Raw genomic sequence first — 26,621 nt, 5'->3', positions numbered from 1 at the left:
TTTACTGTTGATGCCAATATATGTTTTTTCCTTTTAGTTATTTCTTTTAATTTCTTTTTATTTTTATTGTTTGATTTATTGGACTATAGAATAAAAATGCCACAGTTGATTGGTAGAAAGGATACGACATTATCAAATGATATTTATTTTGGTGATTTAGTTTAGTTATTATCACGACGTTAGGAACAGAAACACTTTTGACTTCAAGCTACACACACGCACACACACACGCAGTCCCCTCAACCTTCAGATCAGTACATCCCACTATGCTTTGCGATGGTCTGACAAGTGGATCCAAGATGGCGTAGAAAGTAAAGCTAGGTAAGTGTTGACTTCCCATTTTCAGGCCGTTCTATCGGCTTTTTCGTCGCAAGGCCACTGACTTGGTTTCCGTCCACAGCTCGTTAGGGACACGCAGAATGTCCCGGGTCCACGCGGGGACAACAACGCAGTGGCACGGCAATTATATGCGCCTAAACACCGAGGCGAAATTACAGGCCCGAGCCCGTTTTGTCTGAGCCGACCTAGCTAGCTAGCATGCTAGCCAGCCAGCCAGCTATTCTTGTTGTGAGCTCGCCAGTTCGGTGCCAGGAAAGGCCGTGTTTTGGCTGGCGAGTGGACTATCTTGCTAAGGGCACTTTTGCTGGCGGTAGCACTGATTACCCCGCGGAAAAGGGAACGCGAAATTAATACACACACATGAAGACATTTTTTTCCTCCTCTTTGTAACGGTGCCGCGATCGTTGGGACTTGGAGCAGTCAAGGCAAGTTTAGCAGGCAAACAAAAGCTAACTAACCCACTGGAGAACCACACAAGTGATTCAGATGGTGTTTGTTTAAACTGCACGTCCCCTCCGGAGCCGCGCAGTGGAGCGCAGAGAAAACGTGCAAGTTTAGTAGCCCTGCTGTCTCCACATTACAGCTGATGACTGTGTGTGTCTCGCCTGGATGCCAGGGTGATTGCAGTCCATTTCCTCTTCTAACTCCTCTAAGCTGGACGGCTACTTGTCTTTAGTTCCTTACAGATCGTAGCTGTTGCTTCCGTGGTTCGGTCCCACAGCTGGACACTGCAAATCAAGCCGGAGACCACCCACGGCACCCCGCCAAACTGTTTGTTGTTGCTCTGATGGTTACCTAACACGGACGGTGTTGTTGTCGCGCCATTCAGTCATCTCTTCTGAAGAATATCTACCTGTAGCGCCGTGTGAGCCACTACATTGTTCTGTTCTCTGCTGGGCTTCTGAAACCTTGTTTTCCATCTTAGCAATCGTCCTTAAATACAAGTTAAAGAAACTCCAACCTTGTTTTGCATACTGCACATTCTGCTGCTGCCTATAGTGTAACACTGAACTACAAGCAGGCACACACACTCACACACACTTTGATTTGAGTCTGGTACTGAAATAACAGGGAGTAGACTTATGATGGAACCACTTTGGGTTTTTTGGATGTGTGATTGGATTATGGTGGGTTACATGTGTGTGTGTGTTAAAACGCACAAGGCCTGTAGTTCAACACAATTGTGATGCTTTGAAAATCACTTGTGGTGATTGGCTGTTCATGTGCTGCTGCAGGTATATGATGCAAAGACACAGCGACAGGGAAATGTTCTTGACCACGCAAGACCCCCCCTCTCGCTCTCTCTCTCTCTCTCTCTCTCTCTTCCTGCCCAGGTGTGTAGATGCGTGTATATGGAGAGTTAATTTAGCAAATGTTCCATGTAAGGGCCCACACATGTAGCTATGTCCCTTTATATGGAGGCCCTCCCTTAGGAATGATACACAACATGGCCAAAAGTATCTGGACAATCCCTTTAATTAATCACTGCTAATTTGTTCTTGGAGGGGGGATTAATGGTCTGGGGCTGTTTTTCATGTCTTGGTCCAATTTCCCTCAGTTCCTGTGAAGGGAAGAGTTATTGCTTCAGCATACACTGATGTCAAGGTCACTGCCCTCCCCATATGCAAAATACACAATAGCATCTAAAATTCCCCGGTAATAATTTTAAACCGAGTCATAAAATTTCAGAGGAAATTTGTCATAGAATGATGAATTAAAATTGCAAAGTAATCCCAGTTTGGAGGCGATGGCAGAAGGCATGGGTGGAGTGGGCTTCAGGAGCCAGAAGTCCATCTGTAGGGCAGAGACAAGCGGCCCGCTCCCCAGGTGGTACGGCCCGTGTTTCACACAACAACATTTCTCACACACTAGCTGGCCACAGCTCGTATGTGCGTGGACAGTAGCTGGGATTTAAGGCTGGATTCCTTATCAGGGTCTCAGCCTGGGCCTCTGATGTGCGCTCCACTGAACACAGTGGGAGGAGTCAGCTTATATTTTGGAAGCTTTTTTAACACACAAACACACACACACACACACACTCTCACATGGGAAGTTTGGGAAATCCAAGAGTTGGCTCACAGGCTGCCATCATGGGATCTTTATAAGCGTCCGCTACATTTTAGTCTAGTCTAGGTTTATGATACCTGTAGTCAGTTCTTACTAAAGCTCTGGTGTCACCCAGAGCTATTGTCAGGATTTATTTGCTGACATTCTGATATATCTTACCCTCTAAACCTCACTGTTAACTTGGTCACATCATATGAGTCAAAGTAGGTACATATACTCAGCCAGGCGCGAGGACTCAGCTAGTGAGGACTCAGCTAGTGAGGACTCAGGAGTCTCAGGACTTCTCTCAACACATCTGAGGAAAACACTGCAATGTCCATAAAATGCTTTGGTCAGTGTGGTGAGGAGGAAGAATCTCTGTTCCATGGAGAGAGCAATGGCCTCAACCCCATCAAACACATTCTAGAGGATTTGGAACCAGCCCTTATCACACATCATCAGTGGGCCGACCTCACTAATGCTCTTACGGCCGAATGGAACAAATCCCTGTCGCCGCGTTCCAAAAAGCGTAAAGGCCGTCCAGAAGAGTGGAGGCTGTGGGAGGATGAACTCTTATTTGAATGGAATTACATGATCGGCATTGGCGTATGGATGTAACGTTCAGGTGTCCACATACTTTGGGCCACGCTGTCTCCCATCAGATGGCTGTAGCAGATGTTCAAGGGAGGATGTTGGTGTCATGACCCGATGACATGAACTCAAACGTTGCGATTCATATCTGGCTCGCTGCTAAATGCACTTGTATTACTGAGGTTACATCGTCACACAGCCTGATAAGCACTGTTGTTCCTCATTAGAATTCACATTTAGATGTTATGGGGAAGTGGGCTGAGCAGCAGTTCTCTTTAGTCATGGGGTAAACACTGGAGAGCAGAGCTGTGTGATGAAGTAAGGTAGTCTGAAGGCCGCAGAAAGGGTTAAAATGTTGATCACAGCTTTCTGGAAAGAGTTTTCAACCTAGAGAAAGCAGTGATCAGGACATATTCAATAAGTAATGATGCAAAACAACATATACAGGTTTAATATGCAGTTCATTCTACATGAGGCCAATATTGTAAACATTGTCAGCAAGTAAGGGTTTTGCCTTTTACAGTCATGTGTAACTTAAAGCTCGTTTTTCTGGTGAGGATTGAAAATATATTTAAAAAACTTCAGATTGCATGTTTCCAGCTCAGCGCCTCCTTGGTTCCTCCGCACACACTCAAGCTGATGCAACCGCAGCGCACAGTTTCAGTAGTTCCTTTAAAGATGCATCATAATCAGGCCTCGGTCCCAGCTGTTTGTTCGCTGGTCGCCGAATGGAAATTCTGCTCCGTGTTGTGGAATTTAGATTTGGAGTTGAAAGTTTGTGTTGCCGCCCCGTCTTCTCGCTCATGCAGCAGTAGCATATTTGTGATAAAGAGGTTTGGTACCAGCCTGAGATAAGCTGCCGCGCTGGAAGCAGGACCAAAAGTTTCTAGGCTATCAGCCAAGGTCAAATGTTTGTGGTCCCGGTGTTCCCCGGCAGGTCATGTTGTACCCTCCCATGCTGCTCTGTGCCGCTCGGTGTGTGTGAAGGAGGCTACGCTGCTTCCTTTGAGCTTCTGCAGCTGTAACTCCTGTCACTGCTTTGCTGCTGTGCTGAAGCACCAAACAAGAATATTACACGCTTTTTCCAGCTTTTTATTAACTCCCTTGTACACATGATGCCTCCTCCTCCTCCTCCTCTTCCTCCTCCTCCGACAACCACACACAGCCTCCTCCTCCTCCACACACAGAATCTGAGTGTCTGTGAATCTAAATTTCTATTGAACCCTTTCAAGTTCCCGAGCAGAGAAGCAAACACGTGCACACACAAACATACACACGTAATTACGAGAAGAGAACTGCAGGTGCACGCAAAAAGTTTCCGTAATAATGCGTGTGTGCGATCGTGGCGTGTTAGTTTTGCCAACACTAGGTGTAGAAACATGGCGCCTCACTTCAGGCTAAGCTGAGTGTTCTATGGCGTCTCTGAACCATGATTGGAATAACATTGACACTACTTCATGACATTAAATACGCCACACTTTGATATGTAGCCATATTTGCATTGTGTCTGTATGGTAATGTTATATTTGTTCAGTTTCTCCTTCAGCTCTGATTCATCAGGTGGCTCATCATGTATTGGTGTGTTGGTATAAATAGAATTATATTTGCTGCCTAAACATATCAGGCCATCTCCATGTGCAAAGCCAGGATGTGGAGCTGTTGGGGTCTGGCTCTGAATGAATTTCTATTCAGTCAGTCCACAGTACACACACACATATTGGTAGTATTCTCCCTTTGCTTTGAACCTTTTGGCTCTGTGACAGCTGACCAAAGCCCAGATCTATCTAGGATCATGAGCCGTTTCACTAAGCGGTCATATGACGGCAGACAGTCGACTCCAGTGTTGTTGGCTTGTATAGCTTGAGATGATGAACTTGCAGACCCTAGATGATGCTTTGGGCGCTCCTCATATGACCGCTGCTCTCCCAGCTCAATGCAAACGTGTTTGAATGCAGCCCGTCTGAGCTGGGCCACAGAATGGAAGGTGGTCGTCGTTCTCTCGCCGCTGCAGAGTCATGACACAAACCGCTACATGAGGATATGACACTTACATGCCCCTACCAGTAAGACTCTGAGTGTTTCGAAGGGAGCCGACAAAACCGAGGCAGGGCGGCCAGCTTCTCTGAATAACTGAGGGCTGCTATAGAAAAAACATTTAAAAATAATTGGCTCAAAACGTATTGATGTGGCCACAGAGTTTACTTAGTGCCTGATCTATTTACCCCACCAGCACACACATGACCAGAGGGCTGAATGATCACGCCTGTGACACAATGGCCGCTAAAAGAAGATTATGAGCTTTGTGAAGGTAGGATTCCTTACATCTGTTAGATGAGAGGGATTAATCCCTGTGCCAGGTTAACTGCCTTCACTTTCTAATGGCTTAAGTTCGCCAAAAGTGGGCAACCGGAGTGTGTATCTGTAACGCTATGAGAGCATCAGAGAGCTGTGAGCAAAAGTCTGCAAACACAATATCAAGGAGTCTTTCAGAAATGGGTTCACATCCCTGTGATGTGTTTAGTTTGAGGTTGCAGCCCCTGCAGGTCATCACGGGGGTTACATGGTGAGAGTGGAGCATCTTATTGGAACACACCATCATAGTGTGTGCCAGTTAACAAATGATTATCTTAGAATGATACCGTTTTGTGTTGATTAACAGTAAAAACATTCCTTAAAGGACCTTTAGTCTGTTGATCATGCTGACGGGGAGTCTTTAATACCCTAGCTTTAGGTTTAGAGTGAACCCAGGTTGTTAAAGATCCCATCAAAGCTCTGATTTTAATATATCACAATCAAACTTCTTCTACACAAGGTCATTAAACCGCTGTGGTTAAACTTTCACTTGCATTTGATGGAGGATTGTAAGTATTTAGTTCCTTTGGCCAGGATTAAAGGTTACTTTATGTGTCAGGGCCCTGCTATGTCCAAATCATTTATTTTTATCCGTGTATTATTTGTGTATGGCTTTTGGCTGTCAGCTGTAATGATGGTTCAAATTGTGAGAGCATGTCAACAAATGGCCCACTACCTCCAAGACGGAAATAGACCGGAGCCTCCCTCTTCCCATGCTCCTCCTTCCTCTCCATGCAGCACTGCTCTACATGGAGTTACTATGAAGTCAATCAAGCTGTCGTACAACTGGGTGTCCTTGGCATCTCAGTGACTTCCATTATGGACTTGTATGTTATCGCTCTTTATCAGCAAGTTAGCGTCGTTTCCTTTGTTCTATAAATGATTTTGTTTACAAAGTAATCAGCACAAACTCGTCTTCTTGGGTGGGTGTATGCAAATGAGCCACGTCTCAGGTTGTCTCTGAAATGTCTTTCACAAGGGAACATCTCAAAGTTAGGCTGCGTTCCATTTACCTAGGAAGTCCGGGCTGGGAATGATGTCACAAGGAAAACCAAGATGGTAACCCTTTGACATTGTTAACAATACCAGTTGATACCTAGGCACTGTAGCAACATTACAGCCAACGTTAATGAGACGCAAAAGACAGAAGTGCTAATAAACGGTATATTTCACACTGTTGACATCAGCCATCTTGGATTTTGAGTTTGGAGTCAGTGAGGTTCTTCTGACTCCCCGAGTTGAAACCTCCAACCGGGGACTAGGAAATTCCGACTTCCCAGTTCAAATAGAACCCACCACAACACTCAGAGTGATATGTTGTTGTAGCGCCTGTGGGAGTAGCGGGCTATACTGGAAGGCTTCTCCTTATTGCTAGTTGTGCCAAGACTGCTAAAGGTCAGATTTTTCCTGATTGGAATAGTTGTCTGCAAGTTAATTAACATGTGCTCTAACACAACATGGCAGTAAGTGTCAGTTTCCCACTTAGTTAAGGGACTGATAGCTTCATGAAGAGGAGCGCCTGCAGGATCCAGAAGGTTTTCCCATTTTGTATTTTCCAGGTTGTTACAGACAAGAAGGGCAAAGTTAAGGCAAAGAGTTACTTTCTCCTGAGGATTTACTTCATTATCAGGTTTCAGTGTGAAGTTGAAGTGAGGAGAGACATGCGGTCGTGTCTTTGTCGCTCCTGGTTGAGTTGAAAAGTTCATCAAAGAATCTCTACAGATAGTCAACAAACGTTTTTACCCATTTGTATGTTACCTCTTAGCCTCTGACATGTTCCAGCTAAGTGCCTTTGAACTTCCTCAAAGAATGAAGGACTTGCCCCGCTTAGAAACTCAAACTGCACCATGGGAAACGTCTTCTTCCCTTCCTGCAAAGACCGAGACTCTGCAAATCATCCTGTGATTTGCAGAGTCTCGGTTTCTGTGGAGAGTTGAGTAATTGTTGTTATTCTGGTTACTATGAAGAAATATGTTTCCTCCTCTAGAATGCTGGGTACCTTCGGTGGAAAGGTGGCAAACAATCTATTGGACTAACGATCGCTATGAAGCCTTTTATGGGTTTGGTACAAACTGGCTCACACCGAGGCAAAGTCACCCGTTTCTCAGCACACAGCAAACCTCAGTGTGGGATTAGAGCTTTAATGAAACTGCTGGCTTATATCTTTTTAATGCCCCTTAACCTTTTGCAAGCCAGCAATGTGGGGAAAAGGTTTAAGATCATTTGTCATTTTTCTCTTATGCATTTTTCCTTAACCGATTTCTTTAACACGGAAAATTGATCAGTCATCAAAGTCCGATATCCTGGAGTTTAAGCAGTTAGGACCGTGGTTTAGTATTTTGGACGCTGGCACACACACCATCTGTCCTGCTTCCTGGCGATGGACAAAAGAAAGGAATATAATCCCACATCTCTTTCCCTCTGCCCTCCCCTCTCTTTCCAGATGTTTTGTCCCTGAGTCATGGCGGACAGGAGAGCGGAGAAATCATGTGAAGAAGCCAGCAGATCGTTAGCCAGGCGGGAGTACGACGCGGCTGTCAGCCACAGCACGGACGCCCTGCTGGTCCTGGCACCCCAAGCTCCACCCTCTGGAGCGCCTGTACCGCCCAGCCCCCCGTCCCTTCCCACCACTGCCACCGCCGCTGCCACCGGACCCCTCCGCAGCCGCGCACTGCTCTACCGGATCGCTGCCTTCTTGCAGCTGGTGAGGACATTGGCGGTCCAGTCATGGTTCCTGCCCGAGCCAACACGCTTACCCACTTCACTCACACAGTTAGATGGAGATAAGTAAAGGGCGGCGTTTGGAGGAGTCGGAGGGAGGAAACCCGCTTTGACTCCGCCTGCTTTAACCAGTGATGTGCTGCATGTGGTTAGATGTGAAAGTTAGAACTAAACTTCTCTCTCATGCTCTATCTCATTACTGCGTCAACGCTCGGTAGAGTCAAAGTGAAACTAAAAGGATCCATTTTTATATCCACGTTTATGATCGACACACACACAGAACTCCTGTCTCACCCACTCGGGTTGCCTCTCCTAACGTGAGGGTTTGTGCCATTTCGCCCATTCAGATGAATAATCTTTTAAGATTACCAAAACAAAGACACACACACACACACACACACACACACACACACACACACACACACACACACACACACACACACACACACACACACACACACACACACACACACACCGCCCCCTCCCCTCTCGTTGGCGAAAGGCTTCTTCCAGTGTGGGTATTCGGTAAAAGGTACAAACACAGTTCCCCTCTGACTCGGATCACACACACACACACACACACACACACACACACACACACACTGGAGGTTTAAGACTTTGTGAAAATGGGGTCGCATGAAATTATAACTGCACTGCATATTCAAAACAAGCACATTTTCTTGTTTTTCTTCGAGAGGCAGACAGCAAACGGTTGCCAATTAACTCCTATTCCCGTTTCTTTATGAAGATATTTGAATGCATTGCGACCCAATTTTGCCTTTGGCCCTGTGGAAACATGAGGCTCCCCTGCATGAATGACCTCCTACATGGAATAGGGTTTATATCAGAGTACTGTCAAGTTGTGTGTGTGTGAGAGAGAGAGAGAAAAGGAGAGCGCTCAGTTTTCCCCCCGCACACGTATGATCATTCAGGCTCGGCTCGGTTCCTCTGCTGCCACATTCCTTCCACTTTCCATCATACCTGGACATCAGCGAGGCCCACACACACAGAGCGGACATATTAAATTGTAAATGAATTGGATTTGTTTTCACGGAGCGGCCGTCTCTCCTCCGCTAGTCTCCAAATCGTTCGAGTCTGATCTGCATCCTTACGCAGACGCACGCAGGGGCAAACACGAATCCTCCCGGCTCCTAAACGAAAGCATCAAAGGTCGTTCTCTCTTCTATTCCACAGTTGTACCTGGTAAATTGGCATGAAGAGATGAAGAAATGAGCACAATGAAACACACTTTTCCCTCACTTTACTGCACATTATTATTTCATCTTCCTCATGGACTAAAATGACACGTCTTACTTCTAAGCCGTAAGATGGTTGGAAACTACTTTAGACCTATAATTACCGTGTGAGAGACGTGAGAGTGTTAAGCTAAGGCCTCCATTCTTGGGCCTTATCTCAAGCCTAGAGTATTCCCTTCTGTTATGGCTGCCAATTTCCTTTTCTGATTTTTCTCTCCCTCCCCCCTTGTCCCAACAGAAAAACTATGATCAAGCAGATGAAGACTGCAAACATGGTGAGTAGCAGTTTAAAGTGTGTGTTCTAACCCTGCAGTCTGATCTGCTTACCTTTGCGCTCGGGCAAAATGTGCAACCAGAAACGTTGTAGGTTTCTAAAATGCCGTGTTTGGTTTTACTCGCTCGCTTGCTCGCCTGCTTGGTTGGCAGAGTCCAATCACTTTCCCAATGTCATTATTTCTATTCTTGGTGGCACACGGGAGCAAAGTAAACAATAAGGGTTCAGGTCAGAACTCGCCAGGGCCGCGGTCACAGAAAGCCTCGTGTAGAAGAAGAACGGTGCCGCAGCAAATGCGGGGACAGGAGCAGGAGACCCGACGACAACCTCAAATGAACTGACCTACGTGTTCCCTCCCTCTGTGTTGTTTGCTTTAGTGCTGGCAGAGGAGCTTGCCAGGGGTGACGGGTCACTGCAGTCCAGTCTGCGCTCCATGCTGCTGGATGGCAGCCTGCAGGAGGTTGGGACGATCCTCTCTAAGGCCTTGTATGGAGAGCCACTGGTATGATCAATCAACACTGGATATGTACAGCACACACACACACACACACACACACACACACACACACACACACACACACACACACACACACACACACACACACACACACACACACACACACACACACACACACACACACACACACACACACACACACACACACACACACACACGCAGACACACAGAGCAAAGTTGCAGACACGTCCAGACAGAAGGAGGGAAATCTTCACTGGAGGCTTTCTCAAGGTTTTTGTGCGTGAAAGTGTTGAAGCTTGATGACCTTGACCGATGCACAGAGTAATCTGAGCTCCCCAAATATGAAGAGATAAATCCTCAATACTCTGTGAGAGCCAGTGTTGTGTGTGCAAGCTGATCCTGGTTGTTTGCCTCGATTGTTTACACGCTCAGTTTGGGTCTCAAGGTCATGAAACACATGGGGACAATGTCATCTGAGAGGTACGCCCCCCCCCACCTACAGTCATGCTCACACTCTGTCCCATGATTCCCCCTGTCCATCTCTCTCTCACACACACATTATTTGTCCGATTGGCTGCCTCTATTTTAGACCCACGTGTTGTCAAACTTTCTGCAGACACAATTTTAGACAAAAAAGGGAAAATAAGAAGTGGCAGAAAAATGACTCGTCTTTTGTCTATCGATGATTTTCCTCTTCATCTTGGACGCTGTGTTGCCGGCTTGGACCGGCCGCTGAGAATCCAAACGGAGGGTGGATTAGCCGTCCTGTGGAGCGTCTCGTTACGCTGCACACAGCCGATAGGAAGTAGCCAACTCTGCTTCATAGAACTCTGCCCCGACCAGTGAGAGCTCATGGAACAGGAAAAGGGCAAATATGAACACCAACACAAATACCACATAAGTCTGCGCTGACTTTGGACTGTGTTTCAGAAAGAGAAGAGAGAAAGGAGAAGGAGGCAGGACACACACACCGAGTGAAACAAATAAGACTAAATAGATGGGTCGGTACTTTACTCCCCTTGGGGAAATTCAAGGTAAACTGTAATGATTTGAAACGTTGCTTAAATGAATAGTTTGTTGGCCCCATATGACTCGGGTGTGCAGACTTCCTCTTTATCCCTGACAGTTTCTTTGAGCTTTTAAATCAGAGATGCATTCCAAAGGAGAAGCTCTGCATGCAGCTCCTCTGTCACACTGGAGAAAGTATTTAAAAGTGTGGAAAATCCAAAAACAAGCAACTCCACCTGGCCGCTACAGAAGAAAACAAAGGCTGTTATTAAGGTGTCGACGCCTTTAAAGGCATTACCACCGCTTATCCACATCCAGTCTTCATTATTGTCAAATCAGAGATTAAATTACCTTCTCTGTTCAGCCCTTTGGTTTATTAGAACCTTTATCTTTCAAGGAAGAGTAACCCTGCTTATTAGTTTGTATCCAATCCAAAGGGCCTCACTAATCACCAGTCTAACTCAATGAAACCCTGGAGATTCACCCACATTTCCCCAGATTAATTTCTGTGTGTCTTGTCGTCTGAGGCAGTGAATCATTTCCTCCCTTCACCGGTGACGAATTGAAAAAGCCACACAGACTGAATGAGAGAGGACACTGAAGCTCCGTCAGACCACCAAGCAACACGTTTAGATACCATCAATGAGGGCCGAGCGTATGAGGAAGAGGAAACTGTTACAGTGAAGACTCTGTTTGTGCTTTATCTCACAGAATGGCATCGTCACAAAGGACCTGACCAGGTTAAAGATGCTTCTCTCAGAGATAGAGGTGAGTGCCTGGGTTTGGGGAGGTGAAGACCTTCTTGTCAAGCTCTCTGCTCTCCTTTGTTTGTGGCCTTTGTTGGGGCAGCGCTCGTATAGATGACTAATGGCCTCGCTCCTACGCAAACTTCATCATTTTGCGGTCCTCTGCCTAGCTTGTAGCTATTGTGGATTTATTATTCATTAGTGTGTAATAAGTCCCCTGGCCGAGCTGCTTACATGGCCATGTGAGAAGTTGACACAATAGTTATAATAATCTCATCAACCCAATCTCTCTCCCTCCTCAGGCTATAAATAGGGAGATGGTGCCAGAATACACAGATGACCAGGAGGAAGGTGAGCAAAGTGACTGTAATAAGTGCTGGGCTATGAAATGATTTCTGTGTAGAGTTTGAATAAATAGAAGATAAAGAAAAGATAAAGGTATACTTTCAGTGATGGAGAGGCTTCAGCTGTGGGGGTTTGTGTGTGTGTGTGTGTGTGTGTGTGTGTGTGTGTTAACAGAGGTCCAAGATGGCTGGCAGTTCCGGCCTCCTCCTCGAGGAGTCACCAGCAGTGAGGAGTACACCCTCTGTAAAAGGTACTGGGAGCTGAAGAGTCATTTCAGTGTGATGAAAGAAGTGTTAACCCTTTGATGCAGCAAAGCCAAAAGCAGAACCAGTGTGTGGTGCCGCAGAGATAGATGAGACTCTGACAAAAACAAATTCAGAATATCTGTAAAACCTGTATTTGTTGTTTTGTGGCATTTGTTGTGCATTTTTGATCCAATTAGCTCTTTAAAGCTGCTTTTTCAAACCAGTCCTTACTGGTATCCGTGGCGATATTGGAAGCCTCCTGCAGGTGAAGAGAGATGGGTGGCACATGGAGTGTTACCCCCTCAACTAACCACTCCTCTGTCTTGCCTCTTCGTAGGTACTTGGAGCAGGGCCTGTGTCGGTACGGGGCCCAGTGTACCTCGGCCCACTCGCAGGAGGAGCTGATGGAGTGGCAGAAGCGCTATGCCTCGCGCCTCATCCGCCTCAAACAGCAGCAGGAGAGCAAGCACTTCACCGAGAACTACATGGAGACGCTGATAGAGAAATGGATGAACTCCCTGTCCCCAGAGAAAGTGGTGAGTGGCTCCGCCCTCCTGCTCGTGGGCTCCACGGCACACGGTGTCTCAATAAGCGGGATTGGCACACAACACACACACGCATGGCTTCCCGGTGGGGCCACCAAAATAAAACTTGGAAGCGGTAACGCCTTGTACTGTTATCAAAAGCCTCACTTTTAATTCAGAAGGGACGATACTACCACACACACACACACACACACACACACACACACACACACACACACACACACACACACACACACACACACACACACACACACACACACACACACACACACACACACACCTCTCTCACTGCTCTATCTGGGTGGGTTTAGTTCCATCATCCTGCTGTTTCTGTCCCAGTGCTTGGTTTTTATTACACTGTATTGATTGTATGGATTGTGTTTGCGTTGCTCCTCTTGTAGCTCAGTGACTACTTAGATGGAGTGAACGTTGACACCAGCTCCAGCCTCTCTGTGACCGTCACCACCAAGAAGTCCTCCCACTCCTGGACCTTCTCTCTATTCTGCAAGGTAGGAGAACCATTTGAACGCCACAGCTGACATAATAAGACATTTGCCTCGTCTAACCGGCTCATTTGTCAACACGACACGGTGCCATCACTCTGCGCTGCATACCTGCCAACGTGCCGTGATAAATACTACCCATTGTTTGATTATGCTTTCCGTTTCGCTCTGTTCCTCCAGCCTGCCAGAAAGCTGTACCGCATCGCCCTGCTCTACGATGCCCACCGCCCACACTTCTCCATCACAGGCGTGTCAGCTGGCGATCGGCTTCAGGCCGTCCCCATCGGCAGCCAAGAGTGGACTGCAGGAGAGGAAGCAGCAGGTACCACATGTGATAATACACGGAAAGCTTTCCCCCAAAGAATTCCTGTGACTTTGCTGGAACTTTGCTCAAGCGTTCCAAAAAATCCTTCCTGGTCTCAATATTTCCGTGTGACATTTCAGGAAGGTTAACAAAGACAACATGACTTGTGTTTACGTGAGGGATTGTCTTTCTTAACACTTTCCTCTCATTTGCTGCATTAAAATGTCTTCATTCAGGAAGCATTGATGCTGTTCAGAGCAGTGCAGAGAGTGTGTAAAGTTAAGGTCTAACACGCTGAAACATCCAGGTGTGTCAAATGTCCCGTTGCCTTGGTGATTCCTTTTCTTTATTTCATCGTCTACGTTTGCCCCCAAAATCAAACGCTAATGGAATGTTGCAATAGTAGTGTGGGTAATTCTGTGCTGAGTGTGCGTAACACAATCTTCCCTCCTCTGACAGAGGCAGCAGACAATGGCCTTGACCACAGCGTCTACAAAGTGGCCGTGGGCTTCAACACGGAGATCTTCGGCACCTTCAGACAGACGGCCGTGTTCGACTTTGGCTCCGAGCCGGTGCTGATGCAGCGGATTATGGTGGATGCCGCCTCCATTGAAGGTAAAGTCAGGGTGGTCATCTAGACTGAGGGCCTCAACCATCGTAAATATACATCAGTTATATTTTTGAAAATCAATGAACCTCCATGTTAGTTTTATTTTATGTTGGCGGCTGTTTCACATAATCAAGATCTCTTAATCAATGACATGGAATCAGGTTCAAAGTACTTTAATACGGTACATGATGAGGAATGTATTCTAATTGTCTTCACATCTTTCTGGGCGTGCTTTCCCTCCATTAAAGAATAAAGAGTCAGTAGTTGGGACTTCTTAATGCTGAGTGCAGCTGTGCTCCTCTGATGATTCTAATGTGTGACGTGTCTTAAAAGGTTTGAATTATGATGTGATAACTGCAATTAGTCGGCTTGTGCTCAGGCTGCCTCTCTCACTCAGATCAGCTTAATGCCTTCCAGCGGACCCTGAACATTTTGCGATGAGGTTCATTTCAGCTGTAGACCTTCAGCTTGTCTAACAGCAGGAAAGCACCGCTCTGAACTCCTTTCCTTTTATTCCTTTTCAGACCTGGAGCACCTGATGGCAGCCAGGCAGCAGCTGCTGATTACCGCAAAGCGCTGGGACTCCTCCTGTAAGACCATTGTAGAGTTCTGTCCTAACGATCCGCTGGCCGAGCTGGAGCGCAGCGTTCTGTCCCGCTATCAGATCCCTTTGTCGGCCGACCAGCTCTTCACCCAGTCAGTCCTGGACAAAACCCTTACCAAAGACAACTACCAGGCCCGCCTCCACGACCTGCTCTACATAGAGGAGATTGCACAATATAAAGAAGTTAGCAAGTGAGTATACATCCGTGCAGATCAGTTCTGTTCTTCTCATTCTTGGGGCACTTGATGTGAAGTTCCAATGCATTTAAAAGAACCTGGGGTACTTTGGAACAACAAACTTGGCAGCGTATGGTCCCATATATGGTCATAAAGTGTTGTATATGACACAGACAAGTTAACAATATGAGGGCGTGATTGTTCACAGTCACAACACACACACTTACTTGATGTGCAAACATAAAAAAGACTGGAGTCATCGGTTCTGCACCCATGTCTGAGGTTTTGAGCGGTGTGAGTATTTAGTGGTGTGAGACTTGCAGCCACCACAAGGTGTCAGACTGGATCTTTGCTCTGCACACTTCACACACAGCCTGCCTCTCTTGGTAACACACGTCTGGGCTCAATCCTGGCGTGTAAGGGCGGCGAAATCATCTTTTCTTTAACTAGAATGGAAGCTGATTTCCCATTTGCTGCTTCTTCTTCCTCTTCTTCTCACCTGCTGCTCCACAGGTGGAGCCACAGCAGGAAATGCAGTGAAAGAAGTCGAACTGATTCATTCCACATTCACTGACAGAAATGTAATGGAGCCTGCTCTGTCACACAGATTCAGGATTGCTATGTTTCCTGAAAATGGTTTCAGTCAGAAATGGTGAAATGCTTTCTTCAACTCCAGAAACTTTATCAAAATGGTCTTGCTTTGTCTTTATTCCTCGCTAGATGACGGCGACCTCACCGTTATGGGCGCTTGCATCAGCCGGGCCTGAACACAGAGCCACAGAGAACACACTCTGTCTCTTTCCCCGTCTTAATTTTCAGAAGCCAAATTCATCTGAAGAGGCCTCAGGAGGGCTGTGTGTGTTTAACATCACTGGGTCTTATTATAAGGGATGGATGTGTTGCCTGTATCAGTCATCCTGTTTCACTGTTTCACTTCCAGCAGAGATCACAGAAGCTCCTTAAGTGATCTTTACTCCCCAGTGTGCTTCACATTTCCTCTGAGTTTGTTCTTATAAACTTTCTCCCAGTGACTCCTTTACTTAGAGGGACAAACACTATTGGAAATCATTTGGGTTTTGGCTCCTAATGCTCATGTCTCAGAGCGCATGGTAGTGATGTTATGGTCCCACTGTCTCCTGGCCGTAAAGCTCACCACACTGACATCAAGGTGCAGAACACAAAACCCAGCCTTTTGCCTGTTTTATCCATCATAGTGCAGTCAGTGGAGATGCTGGTGCTCGTCTGTCACGGCGACCACATTAGCTCCTCTCATCCCTGTTAATAGCATTTGTCTCCCGTGGTGACCTGTCAGTTTAGCAGCTGACAAACACCGCGTCTGCACTGTTTTCACTCCATTGACTTTGCAGCTGCCGCAGTGTTTTTGGTGAATCCTTTCAGTAACTGACCGATCATGACAGAACAATTAGATTGAGCCTGGGACAACACGGCAGCCTCGAGATGTTTGATGCTGAGAGAAATGAGAATGACCCAGTGACCGCGTGTGTGTGTGTGTGTGTGTGTGTGTCTCCAGGTTTAACATCAAAGTCAACCTCCAGCTGGTCAACAGCTTCATGCTGACGGGCATCTCTGTCGGAGCCAAGTACGCCCAGAACGGACAGCTCTTTGCACGTTTCAAACTCACAGAAACGCTCTCTGAGGTAAGCCCCCGCTCCTCTCAGTGTTCAATATGTCACACATTAGTGCTGCGGCGTTCTAGCAGGGATTCACCGCTCGGTCTCTCTCTCTTCCTCTCAGGACACGCTGGCAGGCCGACTGGTGATGACCAAGGTGAACTCGGTCCTGGTGCTGCCGCTGGGCCGCGAGGGGGCGTGCAGCCATCCGCCCCCTGGGGTGAAAGAGCGCGTTTACGAAGCTGTGATTGAGGAGAAGACCAAGGACTACATCTTCTTAAGGATCTGCAAGAACTGCTGTGACGAGCTGGGCCTGCTGCCTGACAGAGAAATACAGGTAGAACATAAAGCAAACACATATACAGTATCATAGGAGTTTTGGTACGAGTTGTGTCTTTTACGAGAGTACTTGAACGTTATCGTCTTTAGAGTTTTACAACTTGAAGGCGTTTTAACGTTCTTTACGCTGTAGGCCAAAAATATCAAAGTTTTCCCGCTGTTAGCAAGGACGGGCGAATCGTAGTCGCTCCCTCGTCTTCGTCCTCCTCCTCCTCCTCCTCCTCCTCTTCAGTGCGGCCTTGCTATTGTTTCCCAGCCAAAGTGATGTTGGTCAAACCCAGCTCATTATTTTCTCCATCCCTTTGATGCCCCGGCCCCAGCAAACTGAGGATAAAAGGTTCACCCATTGATTTGTGCTCCAGCCAAAGGTTAATATGCCAGAGGAAGGCGGTTGGCTACAGTCTGTTGTGGCAGGTTCTAAGAATCGCACCTTCGTCGAACGACTCCACCTTCAGCATCCTCGGTCTGATATCACTCTGCCCTCCAGCCTGAATGTCAGTGGAGGAAACACAGCCTCTCTGTGTGACCATAACCTCCTTATTCCTCTGTTTGTCCCTCCAGTCGACTTCGCGGTTTAACGTCTTTTGCGTTGATCTAGACGAAAATGTAGACAAGTGTGTGATGTGCCTGTTGTTGTACTGATTGCTTAGTAAACTGTGTGTGTTTGTGTGTGTGTTTGTCAGGTGGAGCTCCAGTTCCAGCTGAACAGACAGCCCCTGTGTGAGATGCACTACGCACTGGATCGCATCAAGGACACCACCATCATGTTCCCTGATGTCGGGCTCGTCCCCACCATCCCCTGGAGCCCCAACAGGTTTGGGTTTGTGCACAAACACACTTACACGATACGGCTCCGCAGGAATGAACTGTCGGAGCCTCGCACGTCATTTTACATCATCACAGCCAGTATAGTAATCATTTGCATCACACACAGTAATAATGGAACACATCTCAGCATGCTATTATGTCTTAAATGCTAAAGAAGGATTGTAAAGACAGGATGTTTGAGATGCATCACTGCCTTTTGGATGATGTCATATACAGTATGTACAAGACAACAACTGGAACGGCTTTGCTGCTTCAGATTTTGCTAAAAAATTACTCAGTCAGTTAACCATTAAATAGATCAATAACATGTATAATAATGTCGACAATGATGTTGTTTTACTCTTAATGCAAACTGATATAAGTGTGTAGTTGTGTTTCATTAAACGTGAGGGGAGAGTGTGTGTGTGTGTGTATAATCCTGCATGGTAACCAGTCCCATTGGGCTGTGCAGAAGATTCCCCCTCTATCAGCGTCATGTAAGCTTGACAAACACAAACACAAACACAGGCAGAACATCCCGTGGAGTGGAGATCTGGCAGACATTGTGAAAAGCCGCAGCTCCTTCCAGCTTTGGGCGCAGCGTCTCCCCCCTGTGGTCGGCCAGGTGCTGAGGAAAGGCCCTACATAATCCCGCCTCTTTTTCACAGCTGCTGCTTGATCTCGACTCCGGGATGTTGATAGCGGATGAGTTTGGTTGGAGTTAAAGCTTGCGGTTTCTTCAGATCAGGCGGCCCTTTCTAACCTGACTCTGTGCCGTCACAGGAAGTGATGATTGTGTCTGATACGGTGCCGTGTTTGTGATGACTGTAGCTTAGCTCACAGTTTATATCAGAATATTGATCTAACTTCTAAATGAATGATCTTATTCAGCAAACAGACGCCTCCATTCAGCCGGAGCCAACGCTTCCCCTGCCAGCGACTGATGAGATAATTAGCATGTTCTAATTAGTCATGTTAGTGTAATGAGTCCAGAAGAAAAGATTTAAAGGGCACCATGGAACAAGGATCCAGATGATGAATACATTATTCACCTATAGGCCACAGGAGATTTAACTTTAATTTAACCCCTCCATGTCCTTCAGAGCAAAATCTGGTGGAGGCTTTTGTGTCCTAGTATCGTTTTGATCGAATCGATTCATCTCTGTAATGAAAAAAACACACACACACACGCGCGCCCCCTCATGTGCTGTTTGTCTCACATAACATTTGTTTAATTTCCCATTACTTTGCATCCCTAATCCCGTTTTAGCATCTGTCTCTACCTCTGTTATTGCAAACACCCACCCACACACACCAAACGCTTTCCCCAATGACAAAAACTGATGTCTCTCTCTCTCTCTCTCTCTCTCTCTCTCTCTCTCTCTCTCTCTCTCTCTCTCTCTCTCTCTCTCTCTCTCTCTCTCTCTCTCTCTCTCTCTCTCCCCCTCCCTCCCTCCCTCCCTCCCTCCTTTAATTAATTTAATCAACACACTGTTCTATTCGACGCTGCAGCTTGACAGTATTTTTCTAAACGTTTACCAGACAGAGAGGCTTTGCATGGAACCCAGAAGAAACCCTTTCATTTTGAGTCATTAAAAGTAGCTGTTTCTCCATTCTTAGGCAGTGGGATGAACAGCTGGATCCCCGTCTGAATGCCAAGCAGAAGGAGGCCATTCTGGCCATCACCACGCCCGTCGCCGTCTCCCTGCCCCCAGTCCTCATCATTGGGCCCTACGGCACTGGCAAGACCTTCACCCTGGCTCAGGCTGTCAAGCACATCCTCCGCCAGGACACCAGCAGGTCTGTGTTTGCTTTGAGTCCCCAACTTCCCTTTACAGCCCTCACCTCTCTCACACTCTGCTCATCTTCAGTTATTGTGGGCCCGTCTGTCTATCACAGACAAGAAAGTTACAAATTAGCCAGCTCATTATGGCAGAGTTCCAGCTAAAACAGCCATAATTTTCCCTGAGTCGCATCTACAGATACATGAATGTTCCTTATTTCATCATTGTTTATTCAGGAAAAATATAAATCTAACTCAAGAGCAAGTTTAGTTGGACTCAAATTCCGTATATGTGCCGTGGGAAAGTGCAGATCTTGCCATGAAACCCTGAAAGGCTTCTCTAAAGTGACCTCCTGATGCCTTCTCACATCAGTTTGCTGCATACAGAAAAGTTAAAAAACAATATCAGTGAAGTAGTTATTGTCCATCAATCTGCCCCTGTGGTTTGCTTCAGATGAGGAGAGAGGTCAGTCACAGGACCTGATGGAGGTGGAAATGGGTGTGAGACTGAGCAGCCAAGCTGGCTCCTTAGCTCCAGGCTACTGTTCGGGTTTGACATTTAGATTTATAAGAAACACTGAGCCGCCAAGTGTCAGACTATCGTGTGTGTGTGTGTGTGTGTGTGTGTGTGTGTGTGTGTGTGTGTGTGTGTGTGTGTGTGTGTGTGTGTGTGTGTGTGTGTGTGTGTGTGTGTGTGTGTGTGTGTGTGTGTGTGTGTGTGTGTGTGTGTGTGTGTGTGTGTGTGTGTGTGTGTGTGTGAATGAGCATTCATAACATGCGCACATGAGCACGGAGAACAAAGTTTGCTTGTCATCTGGATGAATTCCTCCCACTTGTTGTTGAGTCGAATGTTGAAAATAAACAGAAATAATGGCCTTAGTCAGTGTGTGTGTGTGTGGCCACGGTGCCTTGCTCATTGGTGTGTCAGGACGAACCACAGCGCCATTGTTTCCTCCACTGGCATTTCTCATCATTAGCGAGCTCCCTCACTGTGTGCCGACACACACACACACACACACACACAGACGTTTCTCCAGTTTGCGGTGATGTAGCACACACACATTAACACTCCCCGGCTCCTCATGAAACATAGATGGAATATCCTGAACACAAGCTACCATTTTGTTTTTTTAATAAGACAACGTTGGCCGGTTTTATATTTAATGTAAAAGAGAAATGGCCTTTGAAACATGTGTCCAGATGTATAATTCATTCTTCATTTTACCCTGCATGCATTTCCTATTCTATGCTCAGGGATGAATTATAGATGTTTAAAAAGCCAACACAATGAGACGTGGAGAGGGCGGCTGGTTAGCTTCAAATGTTGGCTATTTATTTATTATTCTACTGTATTCAAGCCCCAACACTGACTGACGTATTTCTGGCTTTTGTGTTGAGTGAGTGAGTGTGTGTGTGTGTTTATGTGTGGAAGAAATTGCGCAAAGTGTTTCCTCTAATACATCTAGGACCAAGGACCAATTGTTGTCTTTGTTATGGCAAAATATGTGGAGAAACCTCACTTTGCCTGTGTGAACAGAGAACCAGGCTTTCTGTCCCCTCTTTGCCAAAATAAATCACTTTTTGTCCGTTTGTTGTTGTTGTTGTGTTTCTCTACAGGGTCCTGATCTGCACCCATTCCAACAGTGCGGCCGACCTTTACATTAAGGACTACCTACATCCTTATGTTGAAGCAGGCAACGCACACGCCAGACCTCTCAGGTGAGGAAGCCTGCTGCTGTGATGGAGCGCCTGTATTCCTGACAAATACCATCAGTACTACTCTGAAAGAAACATGACATCAGAGCAAACAGACACATTTTATTGGTATTTAATCATTGTGAGTTCTTTGAAGTCATTGACTGGTGTGTGTGTGTGTGTGTGTGGCAGCTGAGGCCTCTTTGTCGTGGAGCCTCTGTGTGTTGGTCACTCATCTATACATCAACCGGCTGATCGTTGTAATGCCTGCAGCCCCAGTGTTACATCCATATTACAGACGACAGCAGTGACAGGCGGGCATTAGGCTGCCTGGGTTTATGGGACCTGGGGATCGCTGAAATATTTACAGCTTGTTAGGAGGAAGCACACACACACACACACACACACACACACACACACATCTGCTCTCCCTCCACCACATCAGTGACTTCTAATCACATTTTACCATCCCAGAGGACAAGAAAGCAATGTCTGCCTTAAACCCAACCAGGGCCTCGTGTGGCAGCTGGGTCATGTGTGTGTCTGTGTGCGCGCGTGTGTCCACACAGGCACCGTGTGGACAGCCAAATGACTTGTTTCACACGAGTGGAGAGTCTGATTGCAGTGGGTTGAATGTGATCCCCTCCATCAGCTGCTCTCTGGGCCGAGTGCGTTCAGTGGAGAAAAAGAGTCTTTAGGGTCCCTGAACCTGAACTTTCCTGCCGTACTGCACGTCCCTCTCACACACACTCCTTTCTCTCATTCCAGGGTATACTTTAGGAACCGCTGGGTGAAGACGGTCCACCCGGTGGTACAGCAGTACTGTCTCATCTCCAACACACAGATCAATTTCCAGATGCCCACGAGGGAGGACATCCTCAGGCACCGTGTGGTTGTGGTCACCCTCAGCACCTCCCAGTACCTCTGCCAGCTGGACTTGGAACCCGGTAAGTTCAAGAATATCAAGGCCGGTTGATAAGATAGCTGTTGTGTCTGTCTGACGCACACGTGCGCGATCACACAAAGAACCAACACTGAGATCTCTGCACGTGATATTCAGAAGCATCCGCCCACAGGTTCGCCCGCACTCGGGTCGTCTCCAGTGACTCTGATATCCGTCCGTTGCCAGGAAGCCACCATTTAGAGGGATGGAACTCATTTAAGCTGTGTAGAAAGACACGCAAAACAAGCCAATTTGTCAGCGCAGGCTAATAACCAACTCTAATGTGTCAGTAGAGGGAGCTTTGTCTGTTGCTTGGGAACGCCATCTGCCTGTTTCTAATGTATTTTACATCGTTAGGGCCTCCTCCCCGCGTTTCTTCCCCGCCTGCTCTCCCAGCGTTCTACCGTGATGGAAATTGCGTGGAAACGAGGCAATTGGGAGCCGGCGAGTCCACTTAGTAGGGAAAACAAATCTCTGCCCCCAAACACACACACACAGGTGCCCCAAACCTGTTATCTTTGTAATGTTGGGTCTGTTGGTGCCCCTGTTTGTTTATGACCTAGATACAGGGGCTAGCAGGTGAGATTGTACATTGATTTGTGTGTCTGTGCGTGTGTGCTGCATCGGTAATTCCACTCTGGCACTCAGGAGGAAATGAATGTAAGTGTGCCTCTGACAATGTTGCCTCCCAGAAAGAAAGTCTGTGACACAACATGTGCTAGTGTGGGCTTCCTCCTCCAGATGTCAGAGGGAGAGGAGACTTGTAAATTGCCCATAGGCACGAAGGAAGCGTTCACTGTCACTGGTGCAGATGTGTGTGTTCAGAGGAGGATCAGTCGATGTTTTACTTCTTAAACTGGATGAGACCATGATGGAGTGAAGACCATCCCTCTCAGCTCATCATCATGCTGCTCTACACACACACACACACACACACACACACACACACACACACACACACACACACACACACACACACACACACACACACACACAGTCTGACACGGCTCTTCACCAGGATCCTGACTGACACTCTTATATGAGGTGGATTTACCTGGACGGACTCATGGTCTCAAAGTCACGGCTCCGATGTGAAAGAGATGAAGAGACGGTGTGAAAGAGAGGAAGTGACAGACCGGCTGTGTGAGGCTGAAGGAGCGACCATTTATTATTAAATACCTTTCTCCTCCAAATCTCTTCTCCAGCACCCAGCCCCTGATCTCCTCTCCCCCTCCCCTTTCCTTCCTCCACATCTTGCCACTGATCTCTCCAAATTCCATCAGTCATTAGCCCAGTGTCAGATATTGGATACAGAAATGTAATCTGGTCCTCAGAGTTAGAGAGAAGTTCCCCAAGGCGAGCAGCTCGGTCCCTGGTGAGACATTAAGCTTCACGCTTCTTCACGCCTGCCCTCTGTGTTCCATTGTGCTCATAAAGACAAAATCTCTGTCTCCCTGCCTTGGGAAACGTTCCCAGCTGTAATGACCCAGGCGCATCATTTGTGGGGGGTTATTACGTATTGATGTGGATTGAAGTAGAAGAGCGAGCAGGCAGGCCCGCGCTCGGCCTCCTGTTGACTACAGCTCATGGAGGAACGCCTCAATAATTCACATTGTGGTGTGAGGGGGGGGGGGCAGCACTCATTTATGTTTTCTGTTCCCTTAACTGTTGTTGCTCAGCTCATTTAGCATACAGCAAAGTCAAACAGCAATCATCCTTTGCTCAGTGTGCAGCACAGGTGTGTGTGTGTGTGTGTCCTTCAGAGGGCAGTTTAGACTAATAGTTTCTGTGCCCATTCCCCACCTACTTCATCTCCTTTGAGTGAGAATGTTGGTATCATTTAACTCTTTATTTAATGGGCTCCAACAGTTTCATCACTTCATACCTGACCTGAATTTATAGTGGGGAAATAGAATCTATGCATTTTCCAAGGATCTGTACAAAGGGTTGCCTGGCTGCAGTGGCTTGCCTGCTGTTTGATCCCCACACTGCCCTGCACCGTTTGAGCTCAGAGCTTAGGGCGATTGTTCAGTCCCTATCCAAATCTCCACTCCATACCCTGGCTTTGGTTTGTGAAGAAGAAAAACATAGCTTGCATGATTGCAGTGAGCAGGAAGGAGGTATGAAACGTGGATGGAATTATAAATAAAGGTTCTGATTCAATTCAATGCTGATTCACTGAACTGGATTTTGTGTCATTTTAACACAGATATGTTTTGTTTTACATATGAATGTGCAAAGTAATAACGATGCTAACTCCATGTTGTGCCTTCTTACTCCTCTCACTCGTCTCTCCTCCTGTGTGTTCTGGCAGGGCTGTTCTCTCACATCCTATTGGACGAGGCGGCTCAGGCCATGGAGTGTGAAACCATCATGCCTTTTGCTCTGGCAAGCAAGACCACCCGCATCGTGCTGGCTGGGGACCACATGCAGGTAAGACCCCCAGCAGGAGAGAGACTTTGTTTACACTCATGATGCTGTGGATCTGTGTGAAGGAAAGGACCGCTGCTGTTGTCTTAACATTGTACGCTTGCAGGTTTTTGCCTTTCAAACCAAAATGAACAGAACTGAACTGTGATGCACACACACATTCACAGATATTGGCCCTGTTGCTATAACTCCGTTTATACTTTTTCAGTGGATTAGACTCCACTCCTGCCTATCTGCAGTACAAAAGAACAGCTGGTTGCCACTGGGGGTCTGTTGTGTTCCTGGGCATTTTAGCCACAGATAACTGGAACACAACCTCGCGTCAGTCAAGCTTCTGAAGCCAGCGCTCAGAATGAGAGCCTCACTTCTTTCTCTCCTGGTTTAGAGACACAGGATTACCAGCGGTGTGGATCAAGGCGATACAGGAAGCTACCATGCAGTCATTGTTTTAATTGCTTGATCTCTCGCCAAAGCGCAAATTTAATCTGAACCGCTCCGTCCCCTTGAATCTTCACCCGTCTGTGCCTAATGCCTCACACCCTCTGCCACACAAAGCAGGGAGCTTCTCTACCTTTCTTTCCTCGCCCTTTTCTCTCTCTTCTTCAGTCTCCTCGCTGCTCTCATTATATAACCGTCTCCAGGTTCTCTCTCACAGTCAAACAGGCCGCTGAATTGTAAATGAAGGCCAAGGCTTCTATCGATCGTCTGCTGTCTTATTGACTGTGTGGGGCCTCATTAAAGCCGACTGACCCTTGCCCACTGGCAGGCTTAAATTCAGATTGAAGCCAAAGATAAATTGCTGTTAAGTACACAGCCGCCGTCCGATGGGAGAAGGTGCACGAGGTGCGGACGCTCACAAATCCTGCCCACTACACTTTGATACTGACACAATACACTCTGAAATGGCTTACAGGGATCAGAGTCCTGGAATGGATGGTTTATATTGATGGTTGTAAAGATCTTCAGCTTCAGACCACTTAAAAGAAACAAAGTGGTACACAGGGGTTTATGGGAGAAGTTCTGCCTCTGTAAGGAACGCTGGCCCAACTAAACTGAATTGAAGGCGTTCACAAACCATCAAATACAGACAGGTCTGGTTTCAGGGTTCTTTTCTGCTTCCTCCTTCCCTAAACCATTTCATTTTTGGTCAAAATGCCCAGAACGGTTCAGATTAGAATAGTGAGGCCAAGGTGCTCCAACTTCAATTATTTAGGCAATCATTTGATGCATCAGAGGACTTTGATCTCCACCAGGATCCCATCTGGAGCACTTTGATGCATGAACACAGATTTCACTGAATTTATAAATGAGACACAGAATATGAAATACTACCAAACTATGATCTCAAACTGGGAGGAAGTATTAGGGAGGACTATGCTTTAACTTTGGCCAAGATAATGCGAAATGATGCCTCCATGCGGCCCTAACAGCCACGTATCTGACTTTAATACTGCAGCAAGTTGCATGACCGAATTGAGGAAGCACCCCTGGCTTCAGCGCACACACAGAAGCCAAATCTGAAGCTGGGTTTGCCTCCCATTCCATCTTTCCACTTCCACCACGGTCACTGTCCTTTCTAGCGTTTCTATATGTGCTCCTGTCATAGTGTCTGAACCACATGAACCTGTAAACCCTTTGAGTACGTATCCGAGCTGTTCCAACATGAGATGTGTCAAACCAGACACCTGAGAGTGCCACACAGGGTGATGTCACTCATTAGCAGAAGCAGAGGTGAAGAAGTACTCCCTCTAGGCGCTCTGAAACCTTTCCCTCCCTCATGACGCGTGATGTTCCACCCTTGGGTTTGAATATGTAGCAGGGTAGCACTTTGAAGTTTACCGTTGAAAGGT

At 46.9% G+C, this 26,621-nt stretch overlaps 1 protein-coding gene across 4 annotated transcripts in view; it reads left to right on the top strand.

The window, feature by feature from the left end:
- Nucleotides 1-221: 221 nt before the first annotated feature.
- The window catches only part of helz (helicase with zinc finger), a 43,479-nt gene continuing 17,079 nt past the window's right edge, over nucleotides 222-26,621 (top strand). For 2 of the 4 annotated variants that reach the window (XM_076171211.1, XM_076171210.1), the window contains exons 1-19: nucleotides 222-321; nucleotides 7,772-8,032; nucleotides 9,544-9,580; nucleotides 9,957-10,081; nucleotides 11,777-11,833; nucleotides 12,114-12,162; nucleotides 12,331-12,406; nucleotides 12,739-12,937; nucleotides 13,348-13,455; nucleotides 13,630-13,771; nucleotides 14,213-14,368; nucleotides 14,888-15,158; nucleotides 16,675-16,801; nucleotides 16,899-17,111; nucleotides 17,797-17,927; nucleotides 19,541-19,720; nucleotides 21,321-21,422; nucleotides 22,167-22,345; nucleotides 24,656-24,774. In XM_076171211.1, the coding sequence (XP_076027326.1) occupies nucleotides 7,790-8,032; nucleotides 9,544-9,580; nucleotides 9,957-10,081; nucleotides 11,777-11,833; nucleotides 12,114-12,162; nucleotides 12,331-12,406; nucleotides 12,739-12,937; nucleotides 13,348-13,455; nucleotides 13,630-13,771; nucleotides 14,213-14,368; nucleotides 14,888-15,158; nucleotides 16,675-16,801; nucleotides 16,899-17,111; nucleotides 17,797-17,927; nucleotides 19,541-19,720; nucleotides 21,321-21,422; nucleotides 22,167-22,345; nucleotides 24,656-24,774 (2,514 nt within the window). In that variant the 5' untranslated portion in view covers nucleotides 222-321; nucleotides 7,772-7,789. Of the gene's footprint in view, nucleotides 322-7,771; nucleotides 8,033-9,543; nucleotides 9,581-9,956; nucleotides 10,082-11,776; nucleotides 11,834-12,113; nucleotides 12,163-12,330; nucleotides 12,407-12,738; nucleotides 12,938-13,347; nucleotides 13,456-13,629; nucleotides 13,772-14,212; nucleotides 14,369-14,887; nucleotides 15,159-16,674; nucleotides 16,802-16,898; nucleotides 17,112-17,796; nucleotides 17,934-19,540; nucleotides 19,721-21,320; nucleotides 21,423-22,166; nucleotides 22,346-24,655; nucleotides 24,775-26,621 lie in introns of all 4 variants that reach the window. The other 2 variants (XM_076171209.1, XM_076171208.1) reach the window with 1 other exon arrangement.

The sequence above is a fragment of the Genypterus blacodes genome, unplaced genomic scaffold (assembly GCF_046128005.1).
Source record: "Genypterus blacodes isolate CSIRO-AG114 ecotype Tasmania unplaced genomic scaffold, CSIRO-AGI_Gbla_v1 ptg000240l_1, whole genome shotgun sequence".
In the NCBI taxonomy this organism is placed as follows: Eukaryota; Metazoa; Chordata; class Actinopteri; order Ophidiiformes; family Ophidiidae; genus Genypterus; species Genypterus blacodes.
The sequence above is the reverse complement of the archived record's forward strand: the minus strand, read 5'-3'. Positions and strand labels throughout refer to the sequence as shown.